At 49.3% G+C, this 16,424-nt stretch overlaps 1 protein-coding gene across 1 annotated transcript in view; it reads left to right on the top strand.

Annotated features, from left to right (window-relative positions):
- Positions 1-6,006: 6,006 nt before the first annotated feature.
- TUBGCP3 (tubulin gamma complex component 3) overlaps positions 6,007-16,424 on the top strand; it is a gene marked incomplete at both ends in the record, with an annotated part of 66,530 nt that continues 56,112 nt past the window's right edge. Inside the window, 3 exons of the mRNA XM_080690124.1 lie at positions 6,007-6,082; positions 14,533-14,640; positions 16,001-16,068. Of these exons, the coding sequence (XP_080546250.1) occupies positions 6,007-6,082; positions 14,533-14,640; positions 16,001-16,068 (252 nt within the window). The remainder of the gene's footprint in view (positions 6,083-14,532; positions 14,641-16,000; positions 16,069-16,424) is intronic.

Below are 16,424 nucleotides of genomic sequence, written 5' to 3'. Positions count from 1 at the left end.
GGAAAGTAATCCCAAGTCCTTTGGCTTCCCCTTTTTCTGCTGAGCCACCCCTTGCTCCCGGGAGGCAGCCTCTTCCCATGACGGTAGTGCTGTCTCTGCCTGGCTCTCAGAGGTTCTGCTCAGATGTGCCCGGCCTGGCTCCGGGGCTGCCCGCTGGGCTCCGCTGTCGTCCAGTTTCTCTCTTTCTCTTCCTTTCCGTGCTGGACTCTTGGACAATATCCATTACCCAGCCCGTGCTTACTGGGACCGAGCAGTCACTCTCTCCTCCGTTAGAGGTGGAGATCTACCCAGCCACGTGGCACGGCTCCAGTGCAGTCTTGGGCTGGCGTGTCCTTGGCCGTGTCTGTCTAGTTGTTTTCTCTGGCACTCTTTCTTCACTCCTGAATTTGTGATGTGAACGTCACACTTCTGCCCTGTCTGACATACGCTGCCCTCTTCCCCTCGTCTTAAGTTCTTTCTTTCCACCTGCTTTGTTTTCTTTCCTCGTTATCTTTTCATTTGTGTCTGGACTGCTCTTAAGCCCACCCTTTGATTTTTAATTTCAGTGATACACTCTCAATTCCCAAGTTTCCACTAACTTCTTTTTATTCTCTACATTCTACATAACAGGTTCTCAATCATCTCGACTTCCTTGGGCATCCTGTTCATGGTGCCTTACCTGCAACACGCGGCATCTCCTTGTTTTCTGCGGTGTCTCTTGGTCTTCTGTACCCCTGCTTGGCTGGACAGTTTTTTGGGTGAAGAAGGCTTGAGGCACGAGTGAGGTTGGATTCCCTGGTGGGACTGACGTTCAGTTCTTCAAAGGGACCTTGCATGTGACCTTTGTCAGTCAGTGGCCGGGAGAAGGCAAAGCTGTCACAGGTCCCTGAAGAACTTACTTTGGCCTCAAGCTTGGTTTTCAATTACCGACCCGGAGCCCCAAGCAGCCGCCAGCTGGGTCGATGCCAGCCGCCACTGCCCTGCTAAGCTGCAGGCCCGGGTGAGTTCTGGTGGACACTGCTCATGTGCTCCTCTACTGTTTCTTTTGAAAGTAGGAAGAAGCCCGCAGGAAGAGAAAGTGGACGCACATGGTGGTGGGACTGTGGTGGAGCAAGGCTGCTGTGGCACCCAAGAGGCGGGTCCGCTGTCCCCTCAGGTTTCCAGTGGCCTAGCCTCCTCCCATCAGGCCTCTTCCTCAAGGCTCTGGCACCTCCCAGTCCCCCAGGCTGGGACCAAGCCCGCAACACCTGCCTTTCGGGGACACTTATCCAAGCCATGCGGAAATGCTCTTCATTGATCTTTGGGGAAGCTGGTGTGGGGCTGGTATCACTCTTCTTTGCTGCTGGGGAGGGTTCATGGGGAGGCCCACTTGGGCCCAGAGGCTCCTTCCTTGGAATGGGTTTCTTCTTGACAGGAAAATAAAATTGCTTAATCAATGGATACTCAGCTATTTCTTGAGCTTCAATAGTTTGTGTCTTTAAGGGAATTATGTATCTAACCAAACTTGCAAATTTATTGTCATAATTTTGTCATGACATTCCTTTACATACTTTTGCTATTTGTGGACTCTAAAGTTATGTCACCTTTCTTATTCTGCAGATTTATAAATTTGTGCATTTCCTGGGTGTAAATTGTGGTAATGGTCTTCCCAATTGGTTTTCATGCTGTTTTTAAATTCTCATTTTAATTTTTTTAGCTTGGTTTCCTCAGGCTTGCCCCTGTGTCTGCCTAACATATGTGCAAAGCCGGATCTGGATGGAGGCTGTAAAGACTTCATCCTCTGCTGATGGACCCGTGTGTACACTGGAAATACAGTTGGCCTGGTTCCCATGTCTCCTTGGGGCTGCTGTTTTGCCAGGGTATCTTGCCGGAGTCCAGCCCTAGAAGAGTCGGGGTCTGCGTGTCGATGAGGGGGAAACCGAGGCCAATGAGAGAATACGCCACACGATTCAGATTCAGTCTTCTCCGTTTTATTCAGGATTTGTTACAGTTTTTATACTTTATTTTTTGGCAGAAGAGCAAGAGCGTAGTCATGCAAGCAGGATTGCCAAGGACAGTAAAAATTATTATTTGTTATAAAGTTTAGGGCGAGGGTGCCAGACATTTAAATAATCACAGTGTGCTTTGTCTCACTTCCCAAGGCTGACTCAAACGTGCTCTGATACAGTGGCTCTGACTAAGGTCAGTTTGAACTTAATATTTGGCTCAATATTTTTATCCTTGGGAAGATATCTTTGCCGCCTGAGTCTCTCACAAGCCGCTCCCCATCAGTTTTAGTTACAATGTTTATACATAAAATTCCAATTATACATATTAATCCAAATAATCCTAAAATAATTTTATGAAAGGAATGCTAGGCATACTTCATGGGGGATCTACGCCGTTGCGGATCCCATGATCGAGCTTTCTCAAGATCTGCATGATATGCGGTAGCAGTGTCTCTCACATGGTTTCCTTGTCAGCCAGATACTGATGGGAAGCTCGTCTCAGACATTTCCGTGTGTGTGTGTGTGTGTGTGTGTGTGTGTGTGTGTGTGTACAGATAAGACAGAAGATTTGTTTTAAGGAACTGTCTCCATGACGTGGGGGCTGGCAAGTCTGCAATCTGCAGGTGGCTGTTAGGCTGGAGACCAGGAGAGCGCTGCCTGCTGCAGAACCCCTCTTGCTAAGGGGTCTTCTTGCTCTTCTCAGATGGACAGGACGAGGCTGAACCCATGAAGGCAGGTCACTGCTTTACTCAAAGTCCACTGGCTTCAGCATTAGTGCCGTCCTCAAAGTTCCCCTTACACCACCCAGAGTAAATCTGAGCAGGTTTCTGGGAACCGTGGCCCAGGTAGGCTGACCCACAAACTACCCATTACAATTTTCCTGGTCTGCACTGGCACCAAGCGGGACCCCAAGCTTGACTAGCATGGCTGGAGTGTGCCCTGCTTCCTAGCAAGCCCTCCGTCTCCAGCAGCATGGCTTGCTGCTTCTTGGCCCATGTGGAGCCTGCTCACCGTGGGAGCGTCTGATGGTTGGCCAACTCTACGGCTCTTGCCGACCACACCTTGGGACGAGTTGGTGCAGCCCTGTGCAAGGCCTACAGCTGTGCTGTTGATGGCCTTTTCAATGTTATGTCTCACTGGTTTCCAGCGTCAGGATGGGTTAATTTTGACAGTTTCACCTAGTTTTTATCTTTTATTCTGTGTGTGGAGGAAGGATTTGCTTACATCCTCACCCACCATCTCTGGAAGTTCCTCTTACCTTATGCATTTTGAAGCTCCATTATTAGGCACATATACATTTATAATACTATGTCTCCTTGATAAAGTGGCCCTTTTATCATTATGACATGTTCTTCGTTATCACTGGAAAGACTCCTTGTCTTGACGCCTATTTCAACATTAATGTGCCTTTCTGGCTTTATTAAGCTTGGCCAATTTTATGGTATTTCTTTCTTCCACCCATTTACTTTCAACCTATTTGCCTTTAAGTGAGAACGTGTCTTGTATAGAGCACATAACCAGGTTCAGCTTTTTTTTTTTTTTTTTTTTGGTGGTACTGGGGTTCCTGGAAGCCCTTCTACCTCCGGGCTACACTCCCAGACCTCTTTTTACATTTTATATTTGGAAACAGGGTCTCCTAAGCCAGCACGCGCGGCTGGCTTCGAACCTGCGTGATCCTCCTGTCTCTGCCTCCCAAGCGCGGGGATTACAAGCGTGCGCCACCACGCCCGGCCAGGTTCAGCTTTTTAAACCCATTCTTACAATCCCTGCTTTTAAGTGGAACGTCTCATTCCCCAATATTTGTAGTTAGTATGACTAATTTTAAGTATGCCATTTTAAAAACTTCTTTTTTTGCTGGTTCTCTTGATTTTTGTTTCTCTTCCCACCCTTTCTCTCCTTTTGGATCATTTTCGAATCCCTGGAATCCCCTTTGAGCTCACTAATGATGAGACAGCCATGCGGCGGCTCCTCTGTGGGCAGAGGAGTGGCTGCAGATACCACTTAAAGTCTGGGTGACTCTGGACTTCTCACTTTAACAAATGTCCTACTACACACAAAGGTCTCACTTTCCCAGTGATACCTACCCTCATACGAGATGTGGCAGGACTGCGTGCTCCGTCAGCACCACACCTTACTGCCTGGCTGGCCAGGTCTGGTCTGGTGCTCAGTTCTAGCTACTTTGTAAGTAGAAGAATGAGAGATCCTTTTAGGGCTCTCATGGCCACACCTGGAACTAGAAATATGAAATGCACTTCAGCTCAGTCCATCCCAACCCAGTCTTCACAGTCATGTTACTACCCAAACTCCTGGCTGGAGCAGCTACTTAATTTTCTAGAGTCTTGCTACGAACCAGTGCTTCGTCCCAAGCAGCCATGCCTGAGGATGCAAAACACTCGGTGCTCCCCACGCCATGCTTTCCTGCTGCTGCGTCTTCTACCCTCAAGAAGGTTGCCAACACATTGGAGCTTAGACATGTGAGCAATCTAGTTCCAGAGTACCATCTTGAGGCTTCTAAGTGGGGTCACTCCGACTACCAAGGACCATACTTGGTACCAGCACCCAGCAGAATCTACACAGGGACTGAACACAGAGAACTGGTAGGGCGGGTGATGGAAGCAGGGAACCGGCAGTGCAGAAGTGGCTACTGCTCACAGGGCAGCTGAGACGGCCGCAGTGGCTGATGCTCCTCACCATAGCCATGTTCTGGAAACTTCTGGTGGAGTAGTATCCATGCGGAGGTTGTACAGAGCAGGCTGGAGCCTCAAAGAAGGGGCGGCAGCAGGGATGCTGCCAGAGGAGACTCGGCTGCTATCACAGGGAGGTCAGCGGCAGTGTACTGCAACCTCTTCTTCCCTACAGCTTTCTTCCACCGGCTGGACCCCGGGAGTCCTGGAGTCCTGGAGCCTGGGGCCCAGGGAGTTTGCATTTGTGTTCTCCACCCAGCAGAGCAGGGAGGGAAGGGTAATTGATGTATCTGTGAGCAAAAGGTAAACGCGGGCATGTCCTCCACTGAGCTGCCCTTAAACTCCACCAGGCAGACAGTTCACATCAGCTGCCTGCTGCGTTCACACACGTCCCCGAACCTCTCAGCACACACATTTTATTTGCTATTTGTGCTGTATCCGGGGCTGCACTCAGCGAGCAGGTCTGTGTGCTGCAGACAGGCCGGGCTGTGCTGGCCATTGGGTTTACTGCCTATCCTTTTATTTCCTGAGCTCTCAGAAGCTTTCCTTTCCATAAGGCCTATGCTCACGGTCTTTCCTCCCTGCAGGCAGCTGTGAGGCAGCGAGGGACCACTACAGGGGCCAAGGGCAAGCGCACTCCTGGGCCCTAGCTCGGGCCGGCAGCCATCAGAAGTTTCTTGCGCTTCCACTCTAACTCAGCTTGTTAGCGCTTAGAGCCTGGTGCGTCCCCGGGCCAGGACGCTCTCGCTAGGGCTAAAAAGAGCCTCGCCTGACTTCTGTTTCTCCCACCGCCAAGTCGGAGCTCCCAGTCGGGCCCCGGCTCCCGGCTCCTGGGCGTGCCGGCGGGCCCACTCGTCAGCGTCCACGTGGTGGCTGACAGGCCTCCGGGTGGGCGGCTGCGTATTCACCCGTCAAGTGACCTGGCCTGGAGTCTCCGCGCGAGCCCCGCCCTCTGCTCCGGAGAAGCCGAGGCTGTGTGATCACGCCAGTATCACGCAGGCGTGTTTAGGTGGACGCCTTAAACACTCTCCATCGAAAGTGTGAAGTCTCCATCAAAAAGGGCGGTTTAAAAGCAGCCATCGGACTACGGGCAGCGAAGGTGCGCGCTGGGCCGCGGGACCACCTGCACGGCCTGCCCGGAACTCCTTGGCGCCTCCCGGAACTCCTCTGGCGCGGCCCAGGCTGCACGGGACCGGCGGAGGGCCGGACTCAGAGGCCGCGCACGCGCGCCGCGGCGGGGGAGCGAAGCATTGTGGGAAGCGCGCGCAGGCCGCTTCCGCGAACATGGCGGCGCCGTAGTCTTGGCGCGGGAGCCCGGGCGCAGGGGAGACCGCCGTGCGCGGTCCCGGGTGGCGATGGCGACCCCCGACCAGAAGTCGCCCAACGTTCTGCTGCAGAACCTGTGCTGTCGGATCCTGGGCCGGAGCGAAGGTGCGCGCGTCCGCAGGCCGCTCCCGCAGCGCCGAGACGTCTGCGGCGGGGCCGGGGCTGGGCCGAGGGCGGGGCGCCGGGTCAAAGTCCCGCGCGGGGCGGCGGGCCCGGGCCACCACAGGTGTCCAGCGTGGATCTCTCCCGGGGAGGGCGGGAGGTCCCTGCGCGCGCAGGGCCGGGGCCCAGGTCAGCGGTGGCCGCCGAGGCCCGGCCAGCCGTGGCCTCTTGCAGGGCCAGGGGGTGTTTAAGCGGCGAACTGAAAGGAGGGAGGAGTGCCGTTCCAGTATCTGGGAGGGCTCTGGGTAGAGGGAACCGTGCCCTGTCTCCCGGGGCTTGTCATCTGGGCCTGATCTCTTGGGTCCTTGTCACTAGGACACTGAGTTACCTTTCTGGTTTTGTGTTTCTAACAGAGGAGAAGTCAGATAACTAAGATAGCTAGTTATGACTTACCTACCCTAGTATCAGTTTACTTCTTATACCAGTGATTCCATTTTCCCCACCAGTTGTAAACCACACATTCATACGTTGTCACCGTCATAACGATTTTGAAGTCATTCATCGTGAGCTAGAATCCTGCTTCTAACCTTTAAAAAAAAAAAACTTGTTACGTTGAGGCGCTTTTTGATTGATATAAAAGTGTCATCAAGGGGGCTGAAATGCAAAATGCTGTATCCTATGTACTCATTCAGACTTGTATCTAAATTAAGAGCCTGTCGGTTGTCAGCGAGATCCAGAAGGGATTCTCTGAACAAAGTACTTTAACAAGGCCACTGGAGACCTTGTCCTCTGCTGCGTACTTGGACAGTTAGAGGTCCGAACAGTCATGATATTCATGACTTCAAATTTTACTACTGTTGGCCGAAAAGTTTTATAAATATTTAGTAGCTTTACTTGTTCCAAATTTTATTTGCTCTGTCAGTGAGCAAAGAATATTATTGCTTTTAGAGTATTAGACATTTAGGCCGGGCGTGGTGGCGCACGCTTGTAATCCCCGCGCTTGGGAGACAGAGACAGGAGGAATGCGCAGGTTCGAAGCCAGCCTCACTGGCTTAAGAGACCCTGTTTCCAAATAAAAATATAAAAATAGGTCTGGGAGTGTAGGCCGGTGGTAGAAGGGCATCCAGGAACCCTAGTACCACCAAAAAACAAACAAACCAAAAAAATATTAGACATTTAAAAGTTGTTTTGTTGGGCATTTTATCTGTTAATGCCATAGAACATTTGGTTACCTCATTTTTTAGTGGTATATTCAATTGCTTTCAGTTTTGTAATATATTTTAGTAGTGTAAAAACCAAAGCAAAATGGCTGCTACTTTTAATGTAAATTTCATTCTGTTAATCAAGTTTTCATAAGGCATATACACTTGATGTATATTGGTGCTTAATGACTTTATAAAATTAGTATAGCCATTATTTCCCACCTGTGTTGGTCAGCTTTCTGTTATTATAATGAGTTCTTGAGGGAATCCACTTATAAAGGAAAAGCTTTATTGTGACTTACAGTTTTGGAGGTGCTCATGTATTCTTGCTTGGCCCCTGTGGTAAGGCTGCAGATCATGGTGGAAGTGCTAGTCGGAGCAAAACTGTGTACCTCATTACCCAGAAGGAACCATGTCCCCTTTGAGGGCATGCCCCCACTGATCTAAAGACTTAAGACTAGGTTTGAAACCTTCCCAGATTATGGTGTCACTGTATCACCTTTTCCAACACAGAACACCTGCTACCTTGCTTAAAACACATAGAGCCAAGTCAGTGATGTCATACCCCTGCCCTTGCCTGGAGTATTGCACTTCATTTTGTAACACTTTGTAATCCTCTGAGGTAAAGAAATAGAGGGGAGTTAAGTCAGACATGGTGGCACACGCTTGTAATCCTAGCATTCAGGAGGCTGAGACTGGAGGATCACGGTTCGTGGACAGCCTCAGCTACTTAATGAGGCCCTTTGCAACTCATGAGACCCTGTTTCAAAATAAAGAATAAAAAAAATAGGGCAGGGGGTGTAGCTCAGAGGTAGAATGCCCCTGGGTTCCACCCCTGGACCTGCAAAAAAAAAAAAAAAATAAATAAATAAAAAAATAAATAAAAAATAAAAAAAAATAAAAAGAAAGAAAGAAATAGAGGGAGTTTACATTAGATTAACATTTCAGCGTAAGTATTCTGGTATGACTAGAACACAAAGCATTTGAGCTACGGTGGTTGCCCTGATTGTGAGACCACGGTGTGTGCACTTGTGGATGCAAGGGACAAGAGGAGAGTGCGTCTTGGTGGTCCAGGGCCACAGTGTTGCTGCCCCTGATTTCATGTCTTGCCAAAGTGGTGGGCTCTTCTTGATGAAGTTTCAAATAATGCGTGATCTTCCTTTGAATAAATGGAAATTGCACTCTTGGGAAAAATCAGTGTATAGTAAATGTGCATTAAACATGTTAAGTGTAAATTAATATCTACATTAAGTATACAGGTAGTTCTGTATCAGTGGGTTTGGGTCAGCAGATTCAGCCTACTGGGCATCTTGTGCCATGGAGTTAGTCTGTCGGTGTGCTCTAGTGCTGACTAGGTACAGACTTTTTTCTTGTCATTATTCCTTAAACAATATAGAATAACTCTTAGAAAGCATGATCATTGTATTAGGTATTATACATAACCTAGAGGCAACTTAAAGTATATAGATTAAATTATTGAACTATCAAGTTTTAAAATATTAAATAATAAAGTACAATATTTTTGGTACTGGAGATTGAACCTAGGGGCATTCTACCTCTGAGCTATACCCCCAGCCCTATTTTAGTTTTTTTTTTTTTTTTTTTTTGTGGTACTGAGGGTGGAACCCAGGGGCTTTTCTACCTCCGGGCTATACTTCCAGACCTATTTTTATACTTTATTTGGAAAAAAGGGTCTCCCTAAGTTGCTGAGAGTCTCACTAAATAGCTGAGGCTGGCTTTGAACCTGTGTAATCCTCCTGTCTCAGCCTCCCAAGTGCTGGGATTACAAACGTGTGCCACGGACCACGACCACGCTGGCTTAATTTAATTTTATAGGGTGTCACTAAGTTGCAGAGGACTTCACTAAGTTGCTAAGGCTGTGGTGAACCTGTGATCCTCCTGTCTAGGCCTCCCAAGTGCTGGGATTACCACTCCTGCACCACCATGCCTGTTTCTTACTGAGTTTTTGAGTGTTCTTTATCTGGATACAAGTTCTTTGTTGAATATTTTTTGTGTGTGTGTGGTAATGGGGATGGAACCCAGGGGCTCTACCTCTGGGCTACACTGCCAGACCTATTTTATATTTTATTTGGGAACAGAATGTCACTAAGTTGCTGAGAGCCCCACTAAGTAGCTGAGGCTGGCTTCTAACCTGCATGATCCTTCTGTCTCCTGCCTTCCAAGCGCAGGGATTACAAGTGTGTGCCACCACACCCAACCTGAATATAAGTTTTGAAAACATTTTTTTCCCCCTATTTTTGTTCTCTTAAATGTTATTTGCAGAGCAAAAGTTTAATCTTTTTGTTTGTTTTTTTGTGTGTGGTACTGGGGATGGAACCCAGAGGCATTTTACTTCCAAGCTATACCCCTCAGCCCTATTTTTATTCGTTATTTTGAAACAGGGTCTCACTGAGTTGAAAGGGCCGTCACTAAGTAGCTGAGGCTGTCTGCAAACTGCCATCCTCCTGTCTCAACTTCATAAATGCTGGGATTGCAAGCGTGTGCTACCACGCCCAGCTCAAAAGTTTGATTTTGATGAAGTTCAACTTACCCATTTTTTAAAAATTGTTTATAATTTTGGTGTCATGGGAAGAACTCTGTCAAACCCAAGGTCACAAAGATTATTGTTTTTGTTGATTTGTGTTTTACTCCTATGTGTGGTCCACCTGAGTTAATTTTCCTATACTGTATGTGTTAGAAGTTGGAATTCATTTTTAAGTTTAACAAAGAACCATCTTCCCCCTTTTTAAACAGTTTATTTTGAAAACTAAAGGTTCTAAAATAGAGACTTAAAAATATTGATAGCATGGACCCACTCTAGACCAGTACAGCCAGAATTTGTGAAAGATGGGGTCTAGCATCAGTATTTATTATTTTAAACTTTATTTTAAAATGATTTTAGAAGCCGGGCGTAGTGGCTCACGCTTGTAATCCCTGTGCTTGGGAGGCTGAGACAGGAGGATCGCGCAGGTTCGAAGTCAGCCTCAGCTACTTAGTGAGGCTCTCAGCAACTTAGTGAGACCCTGTTTCCAAATAAAATATAAAATCGGTCTGGGAGTATAGCCTAGAGGTAGAAAGCCTCTGGGTTCCACCCCCAGTACCACCACCACCAAAAAAAAAAAAAATGATTTTAGAAGCTGGGCGTGGTGATGCATGCTTGTAATCCTAGCATTTGGGAGGGTGAGACAGGAGGATTGCGGTTCACGGCCAGCTTCAGCCCTTTGCAACTCAGTGAGACCCTTTTCAAAATAAAGAATAAAAAATAGGGCTGGGGGTGTAGCTCGGAGGTAGAATGCCCCTGGGTTCCACCCCCAGCACTGCAAAAACAAAAAATAAAAGGTTTTAGAGTCACAGCAAAGCTGCGTGTGTGACCTCATTTCCTCTGACATCCACTTCTGTCATTGCCATGGTAGGTACGGTTGAGGAGTCAGTAACACACCTTGGTCTTAAGTAAGTGCCACACTTTGTTCACGCCTCTCTGGTTGCTGCTTGACCTGTTTGCTGTCCCAGTGTTTCCCTAGTGCGGGCCACGGTGCACATATTCCTCAGGTTGTGAAGTCCCGCAGACCTTGAGGATGCTCTGATGATTACAGGTTATGTTGCAGAAGTCTCAGGTCAGATTTGCCTGACACTTTTCTCGTGATTAGACTGGGGCTCAGGGTGGTTGTGCATGGTCTGTCACTGTTGATGTGACCTTGGCTGCTCCATCAGGCCGATGTCAGGCTTCTCCTGTGCGTTTGGTTACCCCGCTGTCCACACTGGACTCTGAAGACGAGGCACCGCTGCCTCTTTCCTCTGGAAGGGCAGGGCTGAGTTTGCTGGTAGCTGCAGCAGGCGCTGCCTCAGGAGTGGAGAGGGCACTCTACCTGCTTGGGGCGAAGCATCGACGCACATTACTCAGCCCTGCGTCTTTTTTTTTTTTTTTTTTTTTGGTGGTTCTGGGGTTCCTGGAAGTCCTTCTACCTCTGGGCTACACTCCCAGACCTATTTATATTTTTGAGACAGGGTCTCTTACGCCAGCGCGGCTGGCTTCGAACCTGCGCGATCCTCCTGTCTCCGCCTCCCAAGCGCGGGGATTACAAGCGTGCGCCCGGCAGCCCTGCGTCTTTTAAGTGTGGTGGAGTTAGTGCCAGCATTCCCTCCGTCATTCCTTTTTATTTTTTTTGCGGGTCTGGAGCTGGAACCCAGAGGCATTTGGCCTCTGAGCTACAACCCCTGCCCAGTCCCTCCGTCATTTCTGAATTTGCATCTTTTCTTTTTTTTCTTGGTCTAGTAGAGATTTATCAGTCCATCTTTTTTCTTTCCAATTTTTAAAAAAATCCAACATTTGCTTCTAATTGATTTTTCTTCTATCTTTGTTTTCAATGTCATTGATTTAATTTTTTAAATTTACTTTTTATCAGATTATCTTTATTATTTCCTAATGGATACTTTGTGTTTAGTTTGTTCTTTTTCTAGGTATTATTATATAAACTGAAGCTGTTGACTTGAGTTTTATTTTCCATTTTAGTGAAGACATTTTATGATATAAAATTGAGTGCTTAAGCATTTTTTTTTAGCTGTACCACATATTTTGGTGTATTGTACTTTTATTTTCACTAATTTCTAATTTCCCTTGACTTTTTTTGATCCACATGTTGTATTTAATTGACCCCCAAACATTTGGAGTCTTTTCAGGTGGTGTGTTGGTGACTTCTAGTTTGCTTTTGTTCAAGGACACATCATACAGTAGTAGTAGAGAGCACACCTTGAAGATTTTCAGATAGCAGAAGACAGAAACGAGCCAGCCCCGAGCCCCACGCCAGGCTGCTCCCGCTCCTCTGCCCGCCGCCCCGCCCCCTGAGAGCTTGTTGGGAGCCCGCCGCCCCGCCCCCTGAGAGCTTCTGAGCACTTCTGCCTCATTTCCTCTGTGAAGGCAGCTTGGCTTTTCATCTCTCAGGGAGCTTCGTAGTTTTGTTCCTCCAGAAGTTTTCTTTCTCTTTTTGTCCATAATCTCTTCTTGTCTTTCTAGGACCTTCGGGTTGTGTAAAATGGAGAGGGAGGCCTCCTAGACATGGCTGGCTCTCGACTTCTGAGGCTCTGAGGCCCGTGCCCCCTTCCTCTGAAGGGCAGGGCTGATTTCTCTGGCAGCTAAGGCTGGCCGCACCTCGGGGCCTGCCTGCCCTGCCCCACCCAGGGCCGCCCAGTGGTTGCACTTCAGGGTTCACCTGGTGAGGCGACTGCATTCCTCGACGGCGGACGACAGACAGCAGTCCTGACCCGCAGCCATTCTCCCAGGCCCCCGGCTGGTGAAGAGTCCCTCAGATTGAGGTGCCTTCTGCAGAGCTAAGATCTTGGGACCGGAGCAGCTGCTGTTGACCAGGCCGCCAGCCCGCTTCTCCCTCCTCTTTCGCCTCTGCACACACACGTCCTTTCCGAGTTCTCTCGTATCACTTCCTGGACATTTATTCCCCAGCTGGGCCTGATTTTTTACTTAGCTGTCTTGATTTCCATCTTTCCGCCTTTTCGTTTCAGGGTTTAGGAGAGGTCTTCTCTTGGTTTTTATTAACACACGTAGTTGTGCAGGTTAACGAATTCCCTGTGGCGTTTCTGTGCACGTGGACAGGGTGCCCTGATCATGTCCATTCACCTCCTTCCGTCCTCACCCTGACCCACCCCAGACCTTCACCTTGGAACACAAGCTTTCTACAGATTTAACACGTATCCTGTACCACATATGTGCGCATGCGCACGCACACACGTGCACACACCCACATGCCTTCCACTTCCCATAGCCTGCGTTGTCACTCTCCTTAGAGGTCCTCTTTTCGTCCTGGTCTTGCCTCTCATCCCAGATGTTGTCCTCAAGTGTCTGCTGTTTGTCCCCGTAGTATTAGGAGTGGAGTTGGCCTGGAAGGTCTCTGCCAGGGCGGTGGGGCCAGGGGCTTCCCTCTGGAGGGATTGCTGCAGACCCTGCTCTGCCTGGAAGCTCTACCTGTCTGTCCCTGGCGGTCCTCTCGGCCAGATGCTGTCCCACAGAGGAGCCAGACTCCCAGCGTCTGGGCGGAGGCCTGGTCCCTGAGCTCCTGCTTTTCTTTGCCATGCCCTGCCCTCGAGCGAGCAAGCCTGTGCCAGGCCCTCTTGCTTTGCCTGGGGTGGAGGGGCGGCTCTGTGGCTGTCCAGTGTTTGGGAGAGGACTCAGGGCTGTTCCATGGAGACGTGCAGGTGCCCCTTTGGCCTGCTGGTAGCTGGGTCTGGAGAAGGTGGAGTTCACCCTGGCCTCAGGCTTCGGCAGCGGGCACCGCGTTTCTTCTTTGATTTGCCCCCACTCCCTGGCCATGTGGACCTTTCAGGTCCCCTGTCCTCCTGAGCTAGTTGCCTTCTCATTCTTGGTGGACTTCTCGGGCTTCCTTTCTGCCTTTTGTCATCGTTGTCATCTTCGTCTGCCTTCTCCTCCTCTTCCTCCTCCTTTTCCTGCTTGAACCAGGGCTACTCTACCACTGAGCTACAGCCTAGCATTTTTTATTTTTTTTTATTTGGAGGCTGGCCTCCAGCTTGCCACCCTCCTGCCTTGGCCTCTGAGTTGCTGGAGGCCCCCTTTCTGTAAGTTTATGCTTTTTCCTTAAGCTGCTTTCTTCTCAGTTTAAAGTACCGTGAAGGGAGTGGAGGCAAGCACCCGTGCTTAGGCGAGGATCTCTTCTAGAAGTGCAGGCACAGGCTGGCCATGCGTGGCGTGTCTGGCCTTCTGGAAGCGTCGGCCTGAAAGCTCCCCTGCAGGCCTGCCTCCCAGGGCCGGTGTCTGTGCTGCCGCCTTCCCCGCTGCTCTGGCGTGGTTGCCAGTCCACTTTATTCTCTCCCTCTCTCTCTCTTTTTGTAATACTGGGATGGAACCAGGGGCTTTCTACCTTTCCAGATCTAATTTATATGTTATTTGGAAACAGGGTCTCACCAGGTTGCTCAGGCTGGCTTTGAAGCTGCGCGATCCTCCTGTCGCAGCCTCCCAAGTGCTGGGATGACAAGCGTGCGTGACCATGCCCAGCTGTTCACTTTCTTTTCTGTCTTCTAGGATTGCTCTCTCTGGTCTGTCGCTGTCTCGGCTGTTTTATACACTCACTTATTTACTGGTTCATTCATGCCTGGCACTGGTTCCCTAGTGGCTTTTCTGGCCTCGCAGTCAGGACCGTGGAGCAGGCGGCAGGCTGCTTTACGTGCTGGTCCGGGTGCTTGGACACAGGCTGCGCAGTGACTCACGTGCTTTCCTTCACCTTTCAGCTGATGTGGCCCAGCAGTTCCAGTTCGCGGTACGAGTTATCGGCAGCAACTTTGCTCCAACTGTCGAAAGAGATGAGTTCCTAGTAGCTGAAAAAATCAAGAAAGAACGTATGTATTTTTCTTAAATATTATGCATTGGATTATGAAACTTCTTAGGATTTAAGAATAAGTGTGTAAGCTGGGCGTGGTGGCGCACGCTTGTAATCCAGCATTTGGGAGGCTGAGATGGGAGGATTGCGGTTCGAGGATAACCTCAGCTACTTAGTGAGGCCCTTTGCAACTTAGTGAGACCCTGTTTCAAAATAAAGAATAAAAAATAGGGCTGGGATGTAGCTTGGAGTTTGAATGCCCCTGGGTCCATCCCCAGTACCGCACACACACACAAGATAAATAAGGATAACTTAGTTTTGTTTTGGATTTAAAACTGTTAGAACATAGTGGAAGAGGTTTGTTTAAATATTGTTATAACAATATAATTTGATTTTAGAGTTTAGTAGACAAAAGTGCTTAATCCAGCCTCCTGTTGCCTTGCGATGTGCTGGAGTAAGTATCAGGGACCTCTGGGCTGGGTAGTGTAGACACGGCTTGGCAGTGGATGGCGTGTGATGGTTCAGTCACTGCTGTTTATCGGCACCGTCTGGGCTTCTCCTCCTTCAGAGCCTGTGAGCATTTTAATTCTGAGGTGGTAGCTTGGGCTTCTCAAGTGGGGCGCTTGGGGAAGAAGGGTCTCCGCGCAGCAACACTCGACTGGTTAGGGATTACCACAGCTTCAGGAAGCCGTGAAGCCGGGAGTTGGTTTGTGAGCAGCGCCTGCTGTAGCTTGGCGGTTCCCTAGGACATCTGCGGCTGGGGGCGTGTGCAGCTCCCTCTCGTGGCCCCGCTGCTTGTGGCTTTGCTGTGGAGGAGGAGAATGTGGGCTTGACATTTGCTTCTGCTCCTGTCAGATAGTTGGTGAGTATAACTGGAACATCCACAGACACTTAGGACAGGGGGAGTCAGTAATTGACCAGTACGCTTTACACAAAGACAAGATGAGACATTGCTGTATAGCTTAACAGAAACGTGTAGAATCGTGAACAGTATACTTTGGTGTATTGCCCTTTGAATTTAGAACTCCAGAGGTATTTTAACCTATTACAAGTTAGGTTTCTCTTTTGTTAGCTAAATTGCTGATGGTTTTGCCTCACAGTTAGCTGGTATTTCTAGCCGTGCTAAGTGATTCCATGGTTTCTTTTTCCCGATTTTCACCAGTGCTTGGGCCCCAGCCTGACGCTCCCATCTCAGCAGATGTCCGAGGCAGGTGGGCTGGCCAAGCAGGTGGAGCTGCAGAAGCCTCCTGGCCCAGCTCTCTAGACGAGCACTTAAGCTCAGACCCTCTCCCGTTCTTCCAAGGCTTACCTTAGGTGGATGGTGTCAGAGAGGCGAGTTTTGGTCTACGCGAGGAACACGTTCACTCTTTATTTTTCAGTTATTCGGCAGAGGAGAGAGGCCGACGCTGCGCTGTTCTCAGAGCTCCACAGAAAGCTTCACTCGCAGGTACGGCTCAGCGTGCGCCTGGCGTCTGGTAGATGATTGGAACCCTCGGACACTTCCTGGTGACCTGCTAAACTTGTTTGTAATCACACGTGGCTTTTTAAAGAGTTTCACTACTAGCAGGAGCTTGAGCTGGGCTTCACAGAATGGAGCCGCACCGCAGGGAGTTGGTGCTCGAGGCCTGTTCTGGTTGCCCGCCGCGGTGCGTGACATGTCCCTGCGGCGCTGCTCAGCTGGCTTTACAAAGCTCATCAGTTCGTGACTCGTGCCCTGTAGGAAATAATGAAAAAAGGGCTTTGTGATTGGGTGCTGATACTGAGAAGCCTTGTGTTTTTAACCTCATACTTTTATGACTTTGC

The sequence above is a fragment of the Muscardinus avellanarius genome (assembly GCF_963383645.1).
Source record: "Muscardinus avellanarius genome assembly, chromosome: 2".
NCBI classification, from domain to species: Eukaryota; Metazoa; Chordata; class Mammalia; order Rodentia; family Gliridae; genus Muscardinus; species Muscardinus avellanarius.
This window is presented reverse-complemented; position numbering and strand designations above follow the sequence as displayed.